The sequence below is a fragment of the Triturus cristatus genome, chromosome 1_1 (assembly GCF_964204655.1).
Source record: "Triturus cristatus chromosome 1_1, aTriCri1.1, whole genome shotgun sequence".
NCBI classification, from domain to species: Eukaryota; Metazoa; Chordata; class Amphibia; order Caudata; family Salamandridae; genus Triturus; species Triturus cristatus.
Window position 1 is genome coordinate 90,318,147 of NC_140579.1, and position 15,547 is coordinate 90,333,693.

The window sequence follows — 15,547 nt, forward strand, 5'->3', positions numbered from 1 at the left end:
TATTTACTGAGTTATTCTTACTAGACTTTACCGCATAAAAAATAGTACCGGTAATGAAATATTTACCACATAAATTTGGCGCCCGAACAGGGACACTTTCTCATCTCACGCGCCGGAGGTGCGTTGCAGGCCCGGTCTCCTGCCACAGCTGAACGGACAAAAACGCGTACCCGCAGGATTTCCTGTATCTCCCTCCGGCCAAGCGGGGGTGACTGAGGCTGCGATCAACACCCAGACGAGGCGGTGAGAAGTGCGAAGTATCCCGACCAGAGCCTAGCTGAGAGAGCAAGATCCGAGGTATACAGAGGCCCACCAGGTTCCGAAGTTCCGAGTCCAGTCGAGTCGAGTCCAGTCCGGTCCAGTTTCAGTTCAGTTCCGAGGCCTTCCGTTCCGCGCTACCCGGTGAGTACCATTGCCGGGGAGGCATTTAAACGTGCACATAGGTTGTGCCGGTCAAGACGGGTTTGGGTACACAAATCCGGTCTGCACTGTTTCAGCAGTGTATCTGTACTGTTTAGCAGTATATCTAGTATGTCTTGCATATAATTAAGTATTATTTAGTGTTAGTATTATGTCAGTAACTAGTTTTCTATTAGTTATTATCGTTCGTTAAACTGTTAAATGTTAATTGTTTTAATACGTTCTACATATTGTGGTGTGAATGATTGTTCATTATTGTGTTTATTGTATAAAGTGTGTTCTAGTAATAAGGTCTAAAAATGCCGCTCTTTTCGAAATTAAGACAGATCAAAACCAGAAAAGGGGTACTCGAAGAAGCTGTTCCCATCCCACCTAGGGACACTCCAGGGTACTTTATGTATCATAAGCATGGCCTAGATGCCGTGTTATTTCTTGATTTATGGGTGGACTACACCAAAGAGTTACCAGAGAGTCAGAGATGGCCCGCAGCGGGGACCTGGGATGCAGATTGCATCATGAGAGTAGAAGAAGAATTATGGAAAAAGAAAGTCAGACAGTCACAGAAAGATGCCATTGAATTATGGCGTAAAGAATCATATAGACGTACAGAAAAAGCGCTCAGACAGGAAGAGAAAGGTAGGGAGAATTCAAATAAAGCCCGAGAAAATCTATTAATTGAGGAAGGTACCCGAGTCAAATCAGAACAGGTAGATAGACAAAGAAATACCCTTATGAATGGTATGTATCCTCTTTTGGCCGAAGGGTTACCTCAGGCCACCGCGGAAATACCGAAAAACTTGACACCCCATTACTCCCGATAAAAGCACATCCTAAAACAGCAAAAGACGTTTTCCTTTCCTCCTATTTAGATGACGTAGCTCCCGAGTATGCTAATACCATACCACACACACCGCTTGCTGATGGTGTTCAACGTCAAGATCATCCGTCTGTATCCCCGCAACAACAAACTCCTACGCCCATTCCCACAGGTCCATCCGTTTCTACTGTTTTTCCCGCATCTACAATTTCTATCTTACGTCCAACGAATCCTTTCTTGCCCAGCACCTCAGATGGTGCTACAGGAGGTACGACAGACATGTTTGCCACACCGCCGCGAAATAAACAGACCCTTAGAGATTTAGCACTCCAACGTACACCCCAACTAGCGACATCCGACATGTTTAAAGAACATCTTGTGGATTGTAGATATGATCCAGTGCCAGGTAAACAGGACAGATTGCTACTATCATCACTACGTATAAGACGAGCTACATTGTATTTAATGACGATACCAGGAATGGTTGAACACCTAGACAATATATATCACTTTGTCCAAACAGGGCGAGGCCCAGAAAGTATTAACGAAGCTATGGAATACCAGAAAGTGGATGTACAAAGACAACTACTACGTTTTTTCATAAACTGCGTGATCAGGAACCAAGACAGGCCTGAGGCAGATCATGATACCATGCAAAAACTTGCCAAATGGGGTCAGAACATATCAGACGAGAAACATGATAGACAGGCGTGTATAATCGCCATGTATCGAAAGATCCGCAAGGAAGTAGAACGAATACATAAAGAAAGACGAGAAGCAGACAGAATTGAATCAGAGGGAGAGGAGGAGCAAGAATCAGAACAATTAGATACGATAGCTTACGTAGGTAGAGGAAAACCCCATAATAATACTAGAGGCTTTAATGATCCGATACGTCCGATACGTCCAGAATGTAATAGACATTTTCAAACCCCTATGTTAAATACGAGGTCCCCTGAACACCTATTCCAAGCCACTGATAAATTACTCCGAGATCGAAGGGGGTACCATATGCTCGATTCCATGGACGAACAAGAATTAGCCAGGTCAGCAGTACTATGGGCTGACAGTCCCAGCAAATACAGTGATGATGCACTAGCACACACGTTTCTGAATCTAGCCCCAGACGAACAGCGTTTAGCTAGTATATACATGATTCAACACCTCCTTATATTATATAAAAGCCAACACTCCGATCCTGGACCCTTACCTGACATATTGACAGAACTACTCACGAATAAATGGAGAGGGTCAGGTACTGATTTAATTAAAGAAATTCTAGAATTTCGAAACCAGTATATAGTTTTCGCATACCCAGAACACGTTCCAATTCCCACTATGGGTAGAAAAATGTATCACATAGATAGACAGAATCCGTTACGCGAAGTACACCCAATCAGAGGTGAAGATAATAACTTTACACGCGTGTTTGTATACACGCCTATAACTAAAATTGAATTATTAGAAATGAAGAAAGTAGTACCCAGCCATGACAAGGATCCAGCAGGTTTCCACCGTGAGATAAAGGACATGTTACTCATGGGAGAGTATACTTACCCCGACATTATGAAAATATTGAAAGTGTTAATGCCTGCCGGTGTTTACGAGAAACTCAAAGAAAAGGAATGGGAGGTGGGAGACCAAAAGATAGATTGGACAGCATTAGAGAACGAAGAAAAGGCCCGAGCTGCAGGATCAGGGCTTGGGGAAAAGACTACAGCACTACCAGGATTACTTGTGCAGGTACTGCCACGTCTATTAACTACGAAAAAGGAGGACTGGGGTGCAATCTCAGCCTGTAAACAAAAGCAAGATGAAGACACTAGTGATTTCTATTCCCGATTTGAAAAATGTTTTGGTATTAATAGTGGCATAAAAGCAAGTAGCGAGTCATATCCACATCTGTTTGTGACAAAACTAGTTGAAAATTCCCTGCCGCAAGTTAAGAATAGAGTATTGAAATTTGAGAGTACCTGGCAAGGTAACACACCGTCACAGATGTTACAGATGTTACAATATCACCACAATAGAATTAGAGAAGAACAAGAACATGAACAAAGACGTATGAAAGATACGAAAATGAAAATGCTTGTTGCCCAGTCAGTTCCAGCTGATGGTCATAAAAAGGGTGATTCCACAGGTCCGGCGAAAGGGACATGCAACTATTGTAAACAACAAGGTCATTATATACACGATTGTCCAGTCCTGAAACATAATATTGCCACAGGTAGAACCCAGGAAAGACCACGTCCACCTAGACAGGATCAGAATCAACAACAAATACCTCAGCATGCACAACATAGGTCAGCTCCGCAACAACTAGCTCCGCAACAGGCAGCTCCACAACAGACCGTAGCACCACCACAAGTGCAGCCTATTGCTGCCACACAAGCAACCACGCAACAGATGTACCAGTATGCACAAAATGACTATCCCGATTATCAGCGATACACATGAAATAGCCTAGAGAGGGAAGTTGGCTTACCCCTTATCGAGGTTCCTGTCGATCAAGAGGGACCTTATGTGCATAGTGAACTATTAGGGGAAGACAGAAAGTTTTTACTTGATACAGGGGCAAGCAGAACAACTATACGACGCAGTGAAGTTCCAGGGGCACCCCTCTCAGGCTCACAGAATATTTCCCTTGGATTCTCAGGAAAGCCCATCATTAATGAAGTGTCGCAACCTCTTCCACTTACGGTTGGTCCATTGACACGAACTACAGATTTATTGCTTACTAAATCATGTCCAGAAAACTTGTTAGGTATAAAAACATTGAAAGCTCTAGGAGCTATAATATGTTGTTCTCCGGAAGGAGTACGATTATTTTTACGTGACTTCAAAGGTCACTACGTGTCCAGAGACATGGATCACCGGCTGCAGAATTTACCTACACATCTATGGGCACAAGGCCCAACTGATGTTGGTTGTATGAACATTACACCATATCGAGTCACACTAAAAACAGGAGTAGTACTACCACGAATGCGACAATACAAGTTACCACCAGATGCTGTTGTGGCTTTGCTGCAAATCATTGACGAGCTCATTGCACAAGGAGTGGTTGTAGAAACCGACTCCAATGTATGTAATTCCCCGATAATACCGATTCTCAAAAGAACAGATCCAAAAGCACCACCAGTATATCGATTAGTTATTGATCTGCGCGAAATAAATAAATGTATTGTACCACAATATCCTGTGGTCCCAGATATCTCTTCATTACTAACAGCTATTGATTCAGAAGCAAAGTTCTTCACTGTAATTGATCTCAAGAATGCTTTCTTTAGTGTCCCAATAGATCCGGAAAGTCAATATCTGTTCGGATTCAGTTTAAATGGACGAAGTTTTAAATTCACACGCGCACCTCAAGGATTTACAGAAAGCCCCAGCATCTATAGCCAAGCACTGAAACGAGAACTTGACAGTATCCACATGCCAGTTAACACTGCCTTGCTTCAATATGTCGATGATCTGCTGATCACCGCCCGAAGCGAACCTGAATGTGAAACAGCGTCACTGACGGTTTTGAAATTTCTGGCCGACAAGGGGCACAAGGTGTCCCCTTCTAAGCTGCAATTCTGTGTCCAGCAAGTTGTTTACCTTGGGCACTCGCTGTCCAAGGAGGGAAGACAGCTTACACCCGACCGCATCCAGTTAATTGCTAACATGTCACCACCCAAGACACAAAAGGAGGTGCGGGCTTTTATAGGTCTCACTTCATACTGTAGGCAGTGGATCCCTCAATATGCATTTCTAGCAAAACCACTCATCCAGTTGACAACACAGGAGGCAGCCACATCGACTGTTCTCCCTTGGACTCAAGAACATACACATGCCTTTGAAAGCTTAAAGAAAGCTTTATGCCAAGCACCGGTTTTAGCAACACCATGTTACAGTAAACAGTTTACACTCTTTGTTACAGAGCGCGAAGGTACTGCCTTGTCAGTACTCACTCAGGAACAAGCAGGATCACACAAACCATGTGCTTATTTCTCTAGTACATTAGACCCAGTAGCTCAGGCTCTCCCTGCGTGCCTGAAATCAGTGGCAGCAACAGCTTTAGCAATCAGACAAAGCGATGCCATAGTGTTAGGACATCAATTGACAGTACAAGTACCACACGCAGTAGAGGTTCTCTTGAACCGCACACAAACACAACACTTGACTATAGCGAGACTCACTGGTTATGAATTAACATTGTTTCAGCCACACATAGAAATCAGACGTTGTAATACGTTAAATCCTGCCACACTTTTGCCAGTAAATGGAACAGATCCATTAGCACATGATTGTATTGAAGTCATTACTATCACGACGAAACCCAGACAAGACTTGACAGATATCCCTTTATCAGATCCAGACTTGACATTGTATGTAGATGGTTCATGTATGAGAACAAGTACAGGAGAGTTAGTGGCCGCTTACGCAGTCACAACAGACACTGAAGTCATTGAAACAAATTGTATTAACACTTTGTCAGCTCAAGCAGCAGAGCTCATCGCTCTGACACAAGCCTGTATTCAAGCCAAAAATAAGAAAGTCAACATATACACAGATTCACGTTATGCATTCGGAGTCGTCCATGACTTCGGCGTACTGTGGCAAGAGAGAGGTTATTTAACTTCTCACGGCGCCCATATCCAACACGGACCCCTCATCCAAGCCCTATTAGACGCGATTCATCTACCTACTGCAATATCGATTATGAAATGCAAAGCCCATACAAAAGTTACCGATATCATTTCTCAGGGTAATGACCTAGCTGACAGAACAGCTAAACAGACTGCTCAGAACCAGACTCATATAACTGACGCGACAAAGACAATAGTTCCGACATAAACACATTGCATGACAGTTAAGGATCCCGCCCTTGATGTAATTGACATACAGACACATGCTACACCAGAAGAAATAAAGAAATGGACTGAATTAGGAGGGATCCAAACGGATCAAGGATGGATGACGAAGGAAAAATCTATATGGTTTCTTCCCGACTCCATGGTTCAAGTCATCATTAACACAATACATAGTCCAGCGCACCTAGGAGAAAAAGCTATGCTAGACAGCATTCAACACATTTGGTTTAACAAACACTTGCGAGCAGCAGCCAAACAGAAAGTACGTACCTGTATGATATGTTGTCAGTTTAATCCAGGTAAAAGCATCCCCGTAGAGCAGGGTGGATTTCAACCTCCCGATCATGCTTTTGAAGTCCTCCAGATGGATTATATCCAGATGGAACGATGTCGAGGATTCAAATATGTTCTCGTAGTTGTTTGTGCTCTTTCCCGTTGGACAGAAGCCTACCCGGTTTCAGATTACACTGCCCCGACTACTGCCAAACAGCTAGTTCGAGAATTCTTCCCACGATATGGTTTGCCACGTGTTGTATACTCAGATAACGGCCAGCCATTCTCATCTGAACTAATGAAACACGTTTCACTTCTATTAGGTTACCAATGGAAATCCCACTGTGTCCGACATCCCGAGGCAGCAGGTCTCGTGGAGCGCCATAATCAGACTCTGAAAATCAGATTGTCCAAAATATGTAGAGAAAAAGGAGTCGATTGGATAGTAGCCTTACCACTTGCGCTCTTTTACATGAGAATGGTAGCACATTCTCGAACAGGGCTATCCCCGTACGAGGTGATCTTCGGTAGACCACCAAATATGTGGGGGACGCCTATACCTCGCAAAATCACTGATGTTGACTGTAATATGCTGACAGATTACCTGGCTTCCTTGATGTCTGCACTACAATCTTGTCGTTCACAGGTAGCTGCAGCCTTTCCCGATAACACAGAGGTAAAGCCCCATGACGTGGTTCCAGGTGACCTGGTTCTGGTGCGGAATTTCGACCGGAAGACCCAACTGGAGCCTAGGTGGAAATCGCCTAAACTCGTTCTACTAACAACAAGGACAGCCGTGAAGGTCGAGGGACGTAAAGGGTGGTTGCACTCGAGTCATATCAAGAAATTTTATGGACTACCGTCCAGTGTGAACACTCAGCCCTGCATTCCCTCACAGACAGACTCAAAGCTCCCCTTGGTTGAACCAACAAAAACGGAACTTTATAAACTGAAATTAAGGTCTAGCAAGTCAGACAATTTGATTGTTTAAGTCCTCTCCAAGGTGAATCGGTTGAATTTGTCTCTGACATGTATCCTCTAGACCGGAGTAGAGAAAGAAATCGACAGATGCAGCTTAAAAAGCATGCGTATTGTAAATCACTTCGTAGTCACTGCACAGTAACCTTATTAATTTTGTTTTTTCTAAGTCTTCTGATCATCATTTCTAGTATATTGCTGCATATGTATTACCCTATTTCTAAACGTGCTTACAATGTTACTGCTGAACATTCTTTTAGCGAATTACCTCCGCATGAGTTGTCTTATAGATTTGCGCTGCGCAACAACACATTCATTAGTATGTTACATCATTCCCATCAGACCAGCAATGCTACAAATTGTTGGATATGTGGCCGACTCCCTCCCTATCAGAACTATAAGGGAGTTTTGCCCCTCTTTCCATATCCGTTCACACACAATGGCTCCTGTGGAGCATGGTTTAGTTTGATTAATTCCCTAGATTCAAATTCAGTAGTTTATCAAGACAACTGGGTATGGGGAAACCTGAACCTAGTTTTGCTTAAAGTCTGCTACCCTAACAAGGAGGGACTTCCCAAAAGAACAGGAACTGATCTAGAAAATGAAGTATATGGATTAGGTAATTTTACACTTAACCTCCTGATTCTGAATGTCGAATCCGAAGCTACACCAATCTTGCCCGCTATGTCAGTATTCCCAGTTAAAGGGGAATTATGTGTAAGAAAGAATGGTTCCATACACATAGGCCATAGTAAATGCACCACTGTAATAAAATTCAGTGATCAAGGCAAATCTACATTTAGAGCTTCCCGTCATTCTTACTTCATATGTGGCCAGACCGCATATATACGTCTACCTCTAGACTGGGATGGTACCTGTTACATAGCATTCCTTCTGCCACCTGTTTTCCTAGCCCCTCCTGATTATCACAGAAATACCCATTTAGTACACAATAGACAGCAGAGAGATCTCCCGATTGTCGATTACACTGAAACGGCATGGGAGCAATACACAGATTTCAATAAAGGTTTCTTTCCCTATATAGGCACAGTCACTAATAGTAAGCTGATACGTAGATTAACTAGAACCCTTGAAGCAGTAGTGAACGAGACTACTTCCGCCTTAGGCAATTTAACAGAAGAGCAGTCTGCTATGCGGATTGTTGTGCTTCAAAATCGTCTTGTCCTTGACGTCATCCTGGCTGATAGGGGCGGAGCTTGTAGGGTCATCGGATCAAGTTGCTGTGTTTTCATACCAGAAAATTCGCCGTCAGTATATAAAGCCATAACTCGCCTTCATAAGATTATAAGCCAGATACACCAGAGTCCAGGCACCTGGACTTGGTCCGGTTGGTTCTGGAGCGTGTTGTCAGCCTGGGGATGGAGGATCCTATCCTTCCTAGGAATTGGCTTCCTCATACTATTCAGTTGCTGCTTATGTCTACAATGTGGGCCAGCGATTTGCGGCCTGTGTGCCACATCGTGTATCCCGCATCCAAGTTTTCGTTCAAGATCCCGGAAGAAGAAAGAAGAACAAATGATGCTATATGAACAGATCGATGGATTGATGAAGATCAATATCTCCTGAGGGTCCGTAGGGGACAAGGAGGGAATGAGGAAATATGAATTTTGTGATCAGTTATGTCCCCTATCGTAGACCCCAACGGCTCCATGTGCATGCTATAAGTACATGTATGTTCCCTCCAGTTCCAGTTATGAAGACGCAAATACATGTGCGTCCACCGTCAACATGTCCTCTTTCAGATCCGCCATGAATGGGTCAAATATTCCATTCCTAAGTATGAAAGGCCACCGACTTTATGTGGTTCACTTTCCTCATTTTACAGATTCAGGCGAGTAGGCCCTGAATTCTGCCATCAAGCCTTTTCCTGCCTTCTGCCTCTGAAAGCTCCAGTCCGAGCCCGCATCTGTATCCATGAACTTTGTCCTACTCCCTGCGCGGCTAACGGTGCCTGATCCAGCCTGTTGCCTGCCAAAAACTGTATTTCACCTTCAAGATTATCTGCTCCGCTCCTCATCCGATGCATTCCTGTCTAGGAGTTTAGGTAAACATTCTTCCAGCTACCGTGCAAAGGGCCAGGCCTCACTGTTCTCATGCAAGTAATTCATAGCCCCTGTTACCATGGAAGATTCCTGCCCCCTCGCATCTCATGCAGACACTTAGACGCTTGTACACGCACTAACAGTCAGTATAGAATAGATTTCATCCTAGAGACCTTTCCTTTTGGATAATACAGTTCTTTAAACATAAGATATTAGATATGATTTGGGATTAGGTTGACATGACCCCCCAGACTTCTGTCTCCACATGTAGAGCTAAATGTCAAGTCCCCTTCACCCTCTAGTTGCACGTCAATCACACGTCATGCGGCTGCGCGCGCATTTCTGCCAACTATTTCTGCTGACATTGCAGGATTCTCTTATGGATCCACCCACTTGTGACATCATGTTTAATGACGTATTTAGTTACGCCTATGTTTACGCCTTTTTTCATTACGTATGTGTATCATATCTGTATTATCAGCTGTTACGCCTCTTGCATCTGTCTTAATGTAATGCTTTCCATATAAATACCATTACTTGTCAATAATGTATTGCCTTCCCTTCCTGAACCTTCGTGGTGATGGAATTTGAAGCCTGCAGTTCGAACTGTAATTCCTTTGTAGAGGAATAAAGCCTTTTAGAACCTCTAATACCACGGATTCTGCCTCTTATATTTACTGAGTTATTCTTACTAGACTTTACCGCATAAAAAATAGTACCGGTAATGAAATATTTACCACAAAGGGCCGGGACCTCTGCTCTGACCTTAAATATCTTTTTATGCTGTCCGTGACTTACTCTGAGCTCCCCTTCACCTCCATCTGGGAGACGCAATTACTGCTTTTGCAATAACTTAATGGAAGGTACTTTCTAATTATAATAGACAACATCTGTTTGATTTTAAAGAAAAATAATTACAAATCGTATCATTTACTGTGCTCACACCGGATCAGCTGTTTAAAAGGATGGCTAAATTGGGTTTTGTGACAATAGGGGGGTGTTTTATATAAAAATCTAGGCTTGTCAGTTTTTTGGGCACAAGTTTGAAATATCCGCAATATCACATGCAAATGGTAGAATCTTTTCACAAGTGTACGTTGTTTTTTGCGTAACATCTCTGACTGAATTCATTTACATTTAACTTGCATTTGCAGACAGTTGTCCTCATATATGCCAACAACAGTAATTTTGATAATTTTCGACAAAGTGTGGATTTTGTATAATTTGGATGTTTCAGGATATGAATCTGGTGTGTTCGTATTAGCATGTGCTTTCGATGGGTTTCCATCCTGTGTGTGCAACCAGCATGTCTTTGTATTGGACTCCTATATGTTTTTTTTTATGACGATTATAGCAGACGAGTCCAGTGAGTACGTCTGGAAATTTCAAATGAGACCACGTCCACTTGCAAAGCGAACAAGCATTTGCAATGCAATAGGTCTCGCAGTTGTGAGAGTTTGAGCTATTGACATTGAAAAAGTCAATGGCTTTTATTTACCTATTGGTTTTTAAAACATAAATGAAAGGCATTGTCATTTACAATGCCAATAGCTTAAACTCTCGTTCTAATGTGCGCCCGAGGGTTTCTTGGCACAGTATGACAGATGTTTATTACACCACCATCACTAATTGCTAGTGTGTGCCTACATTGGCTAAATAATACAATCATGCCATGATCCATCTCCCAAACCACCATTAGAGTGCCTGAAAGAGTCCAGTTTGAAAACAAACTTGGTGTTGTTTTAGCACTTCCAAATCCCCTGTGCAGCTCCAGGAATTTACCGAAGTCTTGATTTTGCCTCATGGTTCTTCCATCCACCATCCGAAACTCCCTGTCCCTTTATTTCGCTCTTATACTGTCTTTTTCCTCCCTGTTTTCTGACTTAGTCATTGATTTTCCAAATTTCTCTTCCTCCTTCTTTATCCCTTTTGTGTTTTCTTTGCTCTTGCTCAAGGTCGAAGTTGGATGAGCAAAAACAAGTGCCGGTCCAGAAACAACAAGCATTGAAAATGCAATAGGTCTCGGTTTTGATTAAGTTAACGCCATTTGCTTTGCTAATGGTACTGTATAGCAAAGCAAATGGCTTTAACTTAAAAAAGGCGAGACCTATTGCATTTTTAATGCTTGTTAGAGGAATGGGACACATTTTTCATTTTTCAGACGGAGTACGAGATAAAGACGGAAAAAGAAGAAGGGATAGGAAAACTGTAAAAAAAGGAGAAAGCATAAACGAAAATGCACCTTTGAGAGGGAGATAATGAGACAAGCAGTGTTGGGGGGGTGGGGTGAAAAAACAGACATTAGTTATCCACAAGTCTAGCCACTCCAGCATTCGGCTGCTCCTGCAGCGGGCCCCTGAGAAAATCTTTGGGCCCCTGTGCTTGTTATTTTTTTAATTAGGCACAGTCTCTCTCACTAACTCTCATTTCCACGAGTTGACAGTCTATGCTTCCCAGGAGCGAGAACGGAAACAGTGAGGAAAGAGAGAGGGGTAGGGAAATAAAAGGAAAGGAGTGATAGGGATGGACAGGACCTCTAGGAGAGGTGAAAGGGAGGTAAAGGCTAATGGACAGGAGAGTTAGAAGGGCAAAATGAGGGAGAGATAAATGGAATAAGGGGAAAGGGATGAGACAAGGCGATGATTGAAACAAAGATCACCTGTGTGATTGAAGGATCAGGGAAAACTAGAGAAAAGGAAGGAAAAGTAGGAAAAGAGAAAAATCAAGTAAGGCGACGAGAGGTGAGGACAGAAGAAGAGAAAAGCAAAAAGAAGAGGACGAGGGGAGCAATGGGAGGAGACAGAGACAAAAGGAGAAGCAAGACACATGAAAGAGAAAAGGAGAGAAAAAAAGGTTGGGTTAGAAGGAGGCATAGAGTCTTTTGGGGGTCCACTGCCATTGATGTAGTATCTTAATATAACTATCTTTCAGACGGGCCTCCCTTAACCATCAATCATGTTTTTCTAATGGCTCCTCCGAATCCCCCTCAAAGAATTGTGTCTGTAATTGCACTTCTCTCCAATTATGAAGTGCATTTGAGGTGGCTTGCAAGAAGAGCTTAGCAATTAGAGTTGCATATAAGCCAGAATCTGTCCCACCATATTCCTTCCAGGTGAGTAGATATTGAAGAATTGGGGACTGTGGTATGTAGATAGGTCATGGGCCCAGTTTTCCACGTATTGGGTGCACCAGTAGAGCATATCTCCACTGTAGGGTATGTGGGATATTATGAGATTGCACTAAGTCCTGGAAGGTTCTAACTAAAGTATGTCAGTTATCCCTGTCAGCTTGCAGGCTCTCCCCATCGCCCATCTAATTTCTTCTCTCCTAATTTCATTCTGACCATTCCGTTATAATGGCATTTTCAGCTGGAGAACTGCATGTACTTCAGGCAGTCTATGGACCCTCAGCCGTTGGAGTCTTGTGCTTTTCTAAACCTAAAGTGTACTTGCCTGTGTAACCAATTCATGTCATGTCGTTGCAAATCTGCCTTAAGCCCCTTAACGTGGGTTGTATGTGTGGAAATGCACCGTCTTTTCAGTTTTTTAAAGCAAACGTGTGGAGTGATATTTGGCTCTGCGCACAAGCGCGGTCTGGTTCCTGGCGCACACAGCCATGGCTGCAGCGCACAGAGACACATCACTGCCGCACACAGAGGAAAAAAATTAGAGGGAACATTGGTGGTGAACTGTGGGGCAACAATTGTGTCTCTGATCTTGTTGTAACGGAAAACAAGTTCCTTCGGAACTTGTCCGCTCTCCCACCAAGCACTCCCCTTTTACCACTTAGGCTTGATATGGGTCTAAGATCAATAAAGGAAGAACTTGGTGTGAAGCCCTTAACTTTCTGGAGGCGACTCTGGACGACACCCGAACTCCTGAGCTATCGTTGTGAATTCATGGAGCTATACCAACACGCAGCCCTACGCAAAATCCCTTGGCTCAAGTACATAAAGGATGAGTTATCGGTGCTGGGCCTACTGCCTCTATGGACAAATCCTCAAGAGGCATGTAGTACTATAACCCGTAAAAACTTGGTCGCCTTGTACTATGAGCGCAATTTAACCATGTCCGTAACATCTACTAAACTGGGGCCTATGTCTTCCACCTTCTTGACAGTGAAGGACTATTACAAGCTGGAGACAGTCTTGGACGACATAAACCCCATCGGTCTTAGGAAATTATTCCTCCAATGGAGACACAACGTACTACCTATTAGAGCCCTTACCAGTAGCTGGCACCCACCCACTCCCAAAAATTGTCCAGCTTGTATAAATGAGCTCGAAAATGATATTCATTTAATGTTTTTTTGTTCGTCTTATTTGAAACCCAGGAAAAAGTGGATTCTTCCCATCTGCAGAAATTGGGGTTTTAGGAATCACGTGGATGCTTATCGTTTGCTGAAATCTGACCTATCCCCTCCTACTGTATTTGCTGTTAGCAAGTATTTAGCAGCTGTATGGAACATTAGAAGAGCTTCTTTGACGATTTGAAATCATAACTGTAATGTAAGAAGCTCTTGTTATATATCTGTGCAGATGATGTAACCCTTTTTCATTCTGGGCGTTGTTTATTGTGTATATTTGTTGTATATGTTTTGTTTCTCTTTTATGACTTTATAAAGTCGAAATAAAGATTTAAACGATTTGATTGCCTTATGTATATTCAATTGCTTGATGTATTTTCTTATTAATTCTTTCAGGATGTTTATTCTTGTCTATGCAAGCTAAGTTGTTTTGTGTTATCCTGACTTAATATATTTATATCTTTTTGCTTAGTTTTCCTAAGGAAGGGAGATGTGCTATAACCTTTAGTTGTTAGTTGGTGCATCTTCCTGATTACTGTTCTGTCCCTTGCTGCTCAGCCATGAGTGATGTCACTTGGAATGTTGAGTGTGTGGGACTGGAGGAGTTGGCAGTTGGATGAGATGGGCTGAGCAGCAGGGAGGCTGCTCCTGGTGGGGCTTTACAGGAGATCTACATGGGCTTTATATGAGCTTTACATGGACTTTGTGACTAACCAATAAACCTACAACTTGTTCTACGTGACCTGTCTACGAGACAATCTTCATTATTACATACACAAATTCACACAATCATATTAAAAACTAAAGAAAGTGTAAAATGTGTACCACCCAGGGACAACCAAATCCCATCACACATTTTGAATGACGGTTCCTTCAAACGCACAGAGGGTGATAGTGCTACAGAGCCACGATAATGGTTGAAAGTGCTATCCAAATGGAAATGACATAACAATGTAAAACACAATCTTTGTTGCCAGCTTGTCCTCTGCTTTTCGGTGTTTGTTGTTTTATCGGTCCTGGTGTCTGCAACAGTTGTTAGATTCTGACATGAGCTGTGCTTTGGCAAGCGCGACGAAATAATGAGGGTGACTGCAGACTGTACGGATTAGACAAGTTTACATTTACCGCTAAATGCCCCTTACTTCTGCCAGTTTCTTCTTGGCGATGGCGCCAGCCCCAACCCCACGTCGATGCATATTTCAGAGCACTCAGCCTTCAGCAGCTCAAGCAGGAAGTAAACTGCAATGTAAATCAAGGCGACGTAAGCAGACCGCGACATGCATGCGACGTCAGAAGAGAGACAGAGCCAATCAGAGAGTGCGGCTGAGGACTGTGCCATGGCATTAGAAAATGAATATTTTGAAAGATTGGACACGCCCACGAATAATTTTATTTAGGAGGAATAAGAGATCACGACGATGGAACGACTGCCCGCTTTATTGTAAACTTAGTTGGTACCTTAACGGAGAAGGCACTTTTTGTGTTCATACATGGTCAACCAGTTTAGAAAGTATTATTATTTATCGATTATTATTAGAGAGGGAGTGTGTTTTTAACGGGCGTTGGCGAATTTGAGACTTCCTTACAGATTACTCGAGCCATTCTCGCAATAGTCTGCAGAAAGGGAAAATGTTCGCCTTACTGGAATCACACCACGCACATTAAAGTTGTCAGCAGAGCCGAGGCAGCGGTCTTACTTTCCCCCACGAACCAAAGCGCTAGCCGAGCCATCAAAAAATGTAAATCGGCCAACATGCGTCAGGATAAACTATAATAATAATCTCTAAAAATTGAACACATTTTTTTTAACGCGAGCCTTTCAATTGCGTACA

General features: G+C 42.9%; 1 protein-coding gene across 3 annotated transcripts in view; it reads right to left on the reverse strand.

The window, feature by feature from the left end:
- Positions 1-15,032, reverse strand: part of LOC146869569 (vacuolar-sorting protein SNF8) — a 240,353-nt gene extending 225,321 nt beyond the window's left edge. The window contains exon 1 of one of the 3 annotated variants that reach the window (XM_085606283.1): positions 14,858-15,032. In XM_085606283.1, the coding sequence (XP_085462409.1) occupies positions 14,858-14,994 (137 nt within the window). In that variant the 5' untranslated portion in view covers positions 14,995-15,032. The remainder of the gene's footprint in view (positions 1-14,857) is intronic. The other 2 variants (XM_085606313.1, XM_085606301.1) reach the window with 2 other exon arrangements.
- Between the last annotated feature and the right edge of the window lie 515 nt (positions 15,033-15,547).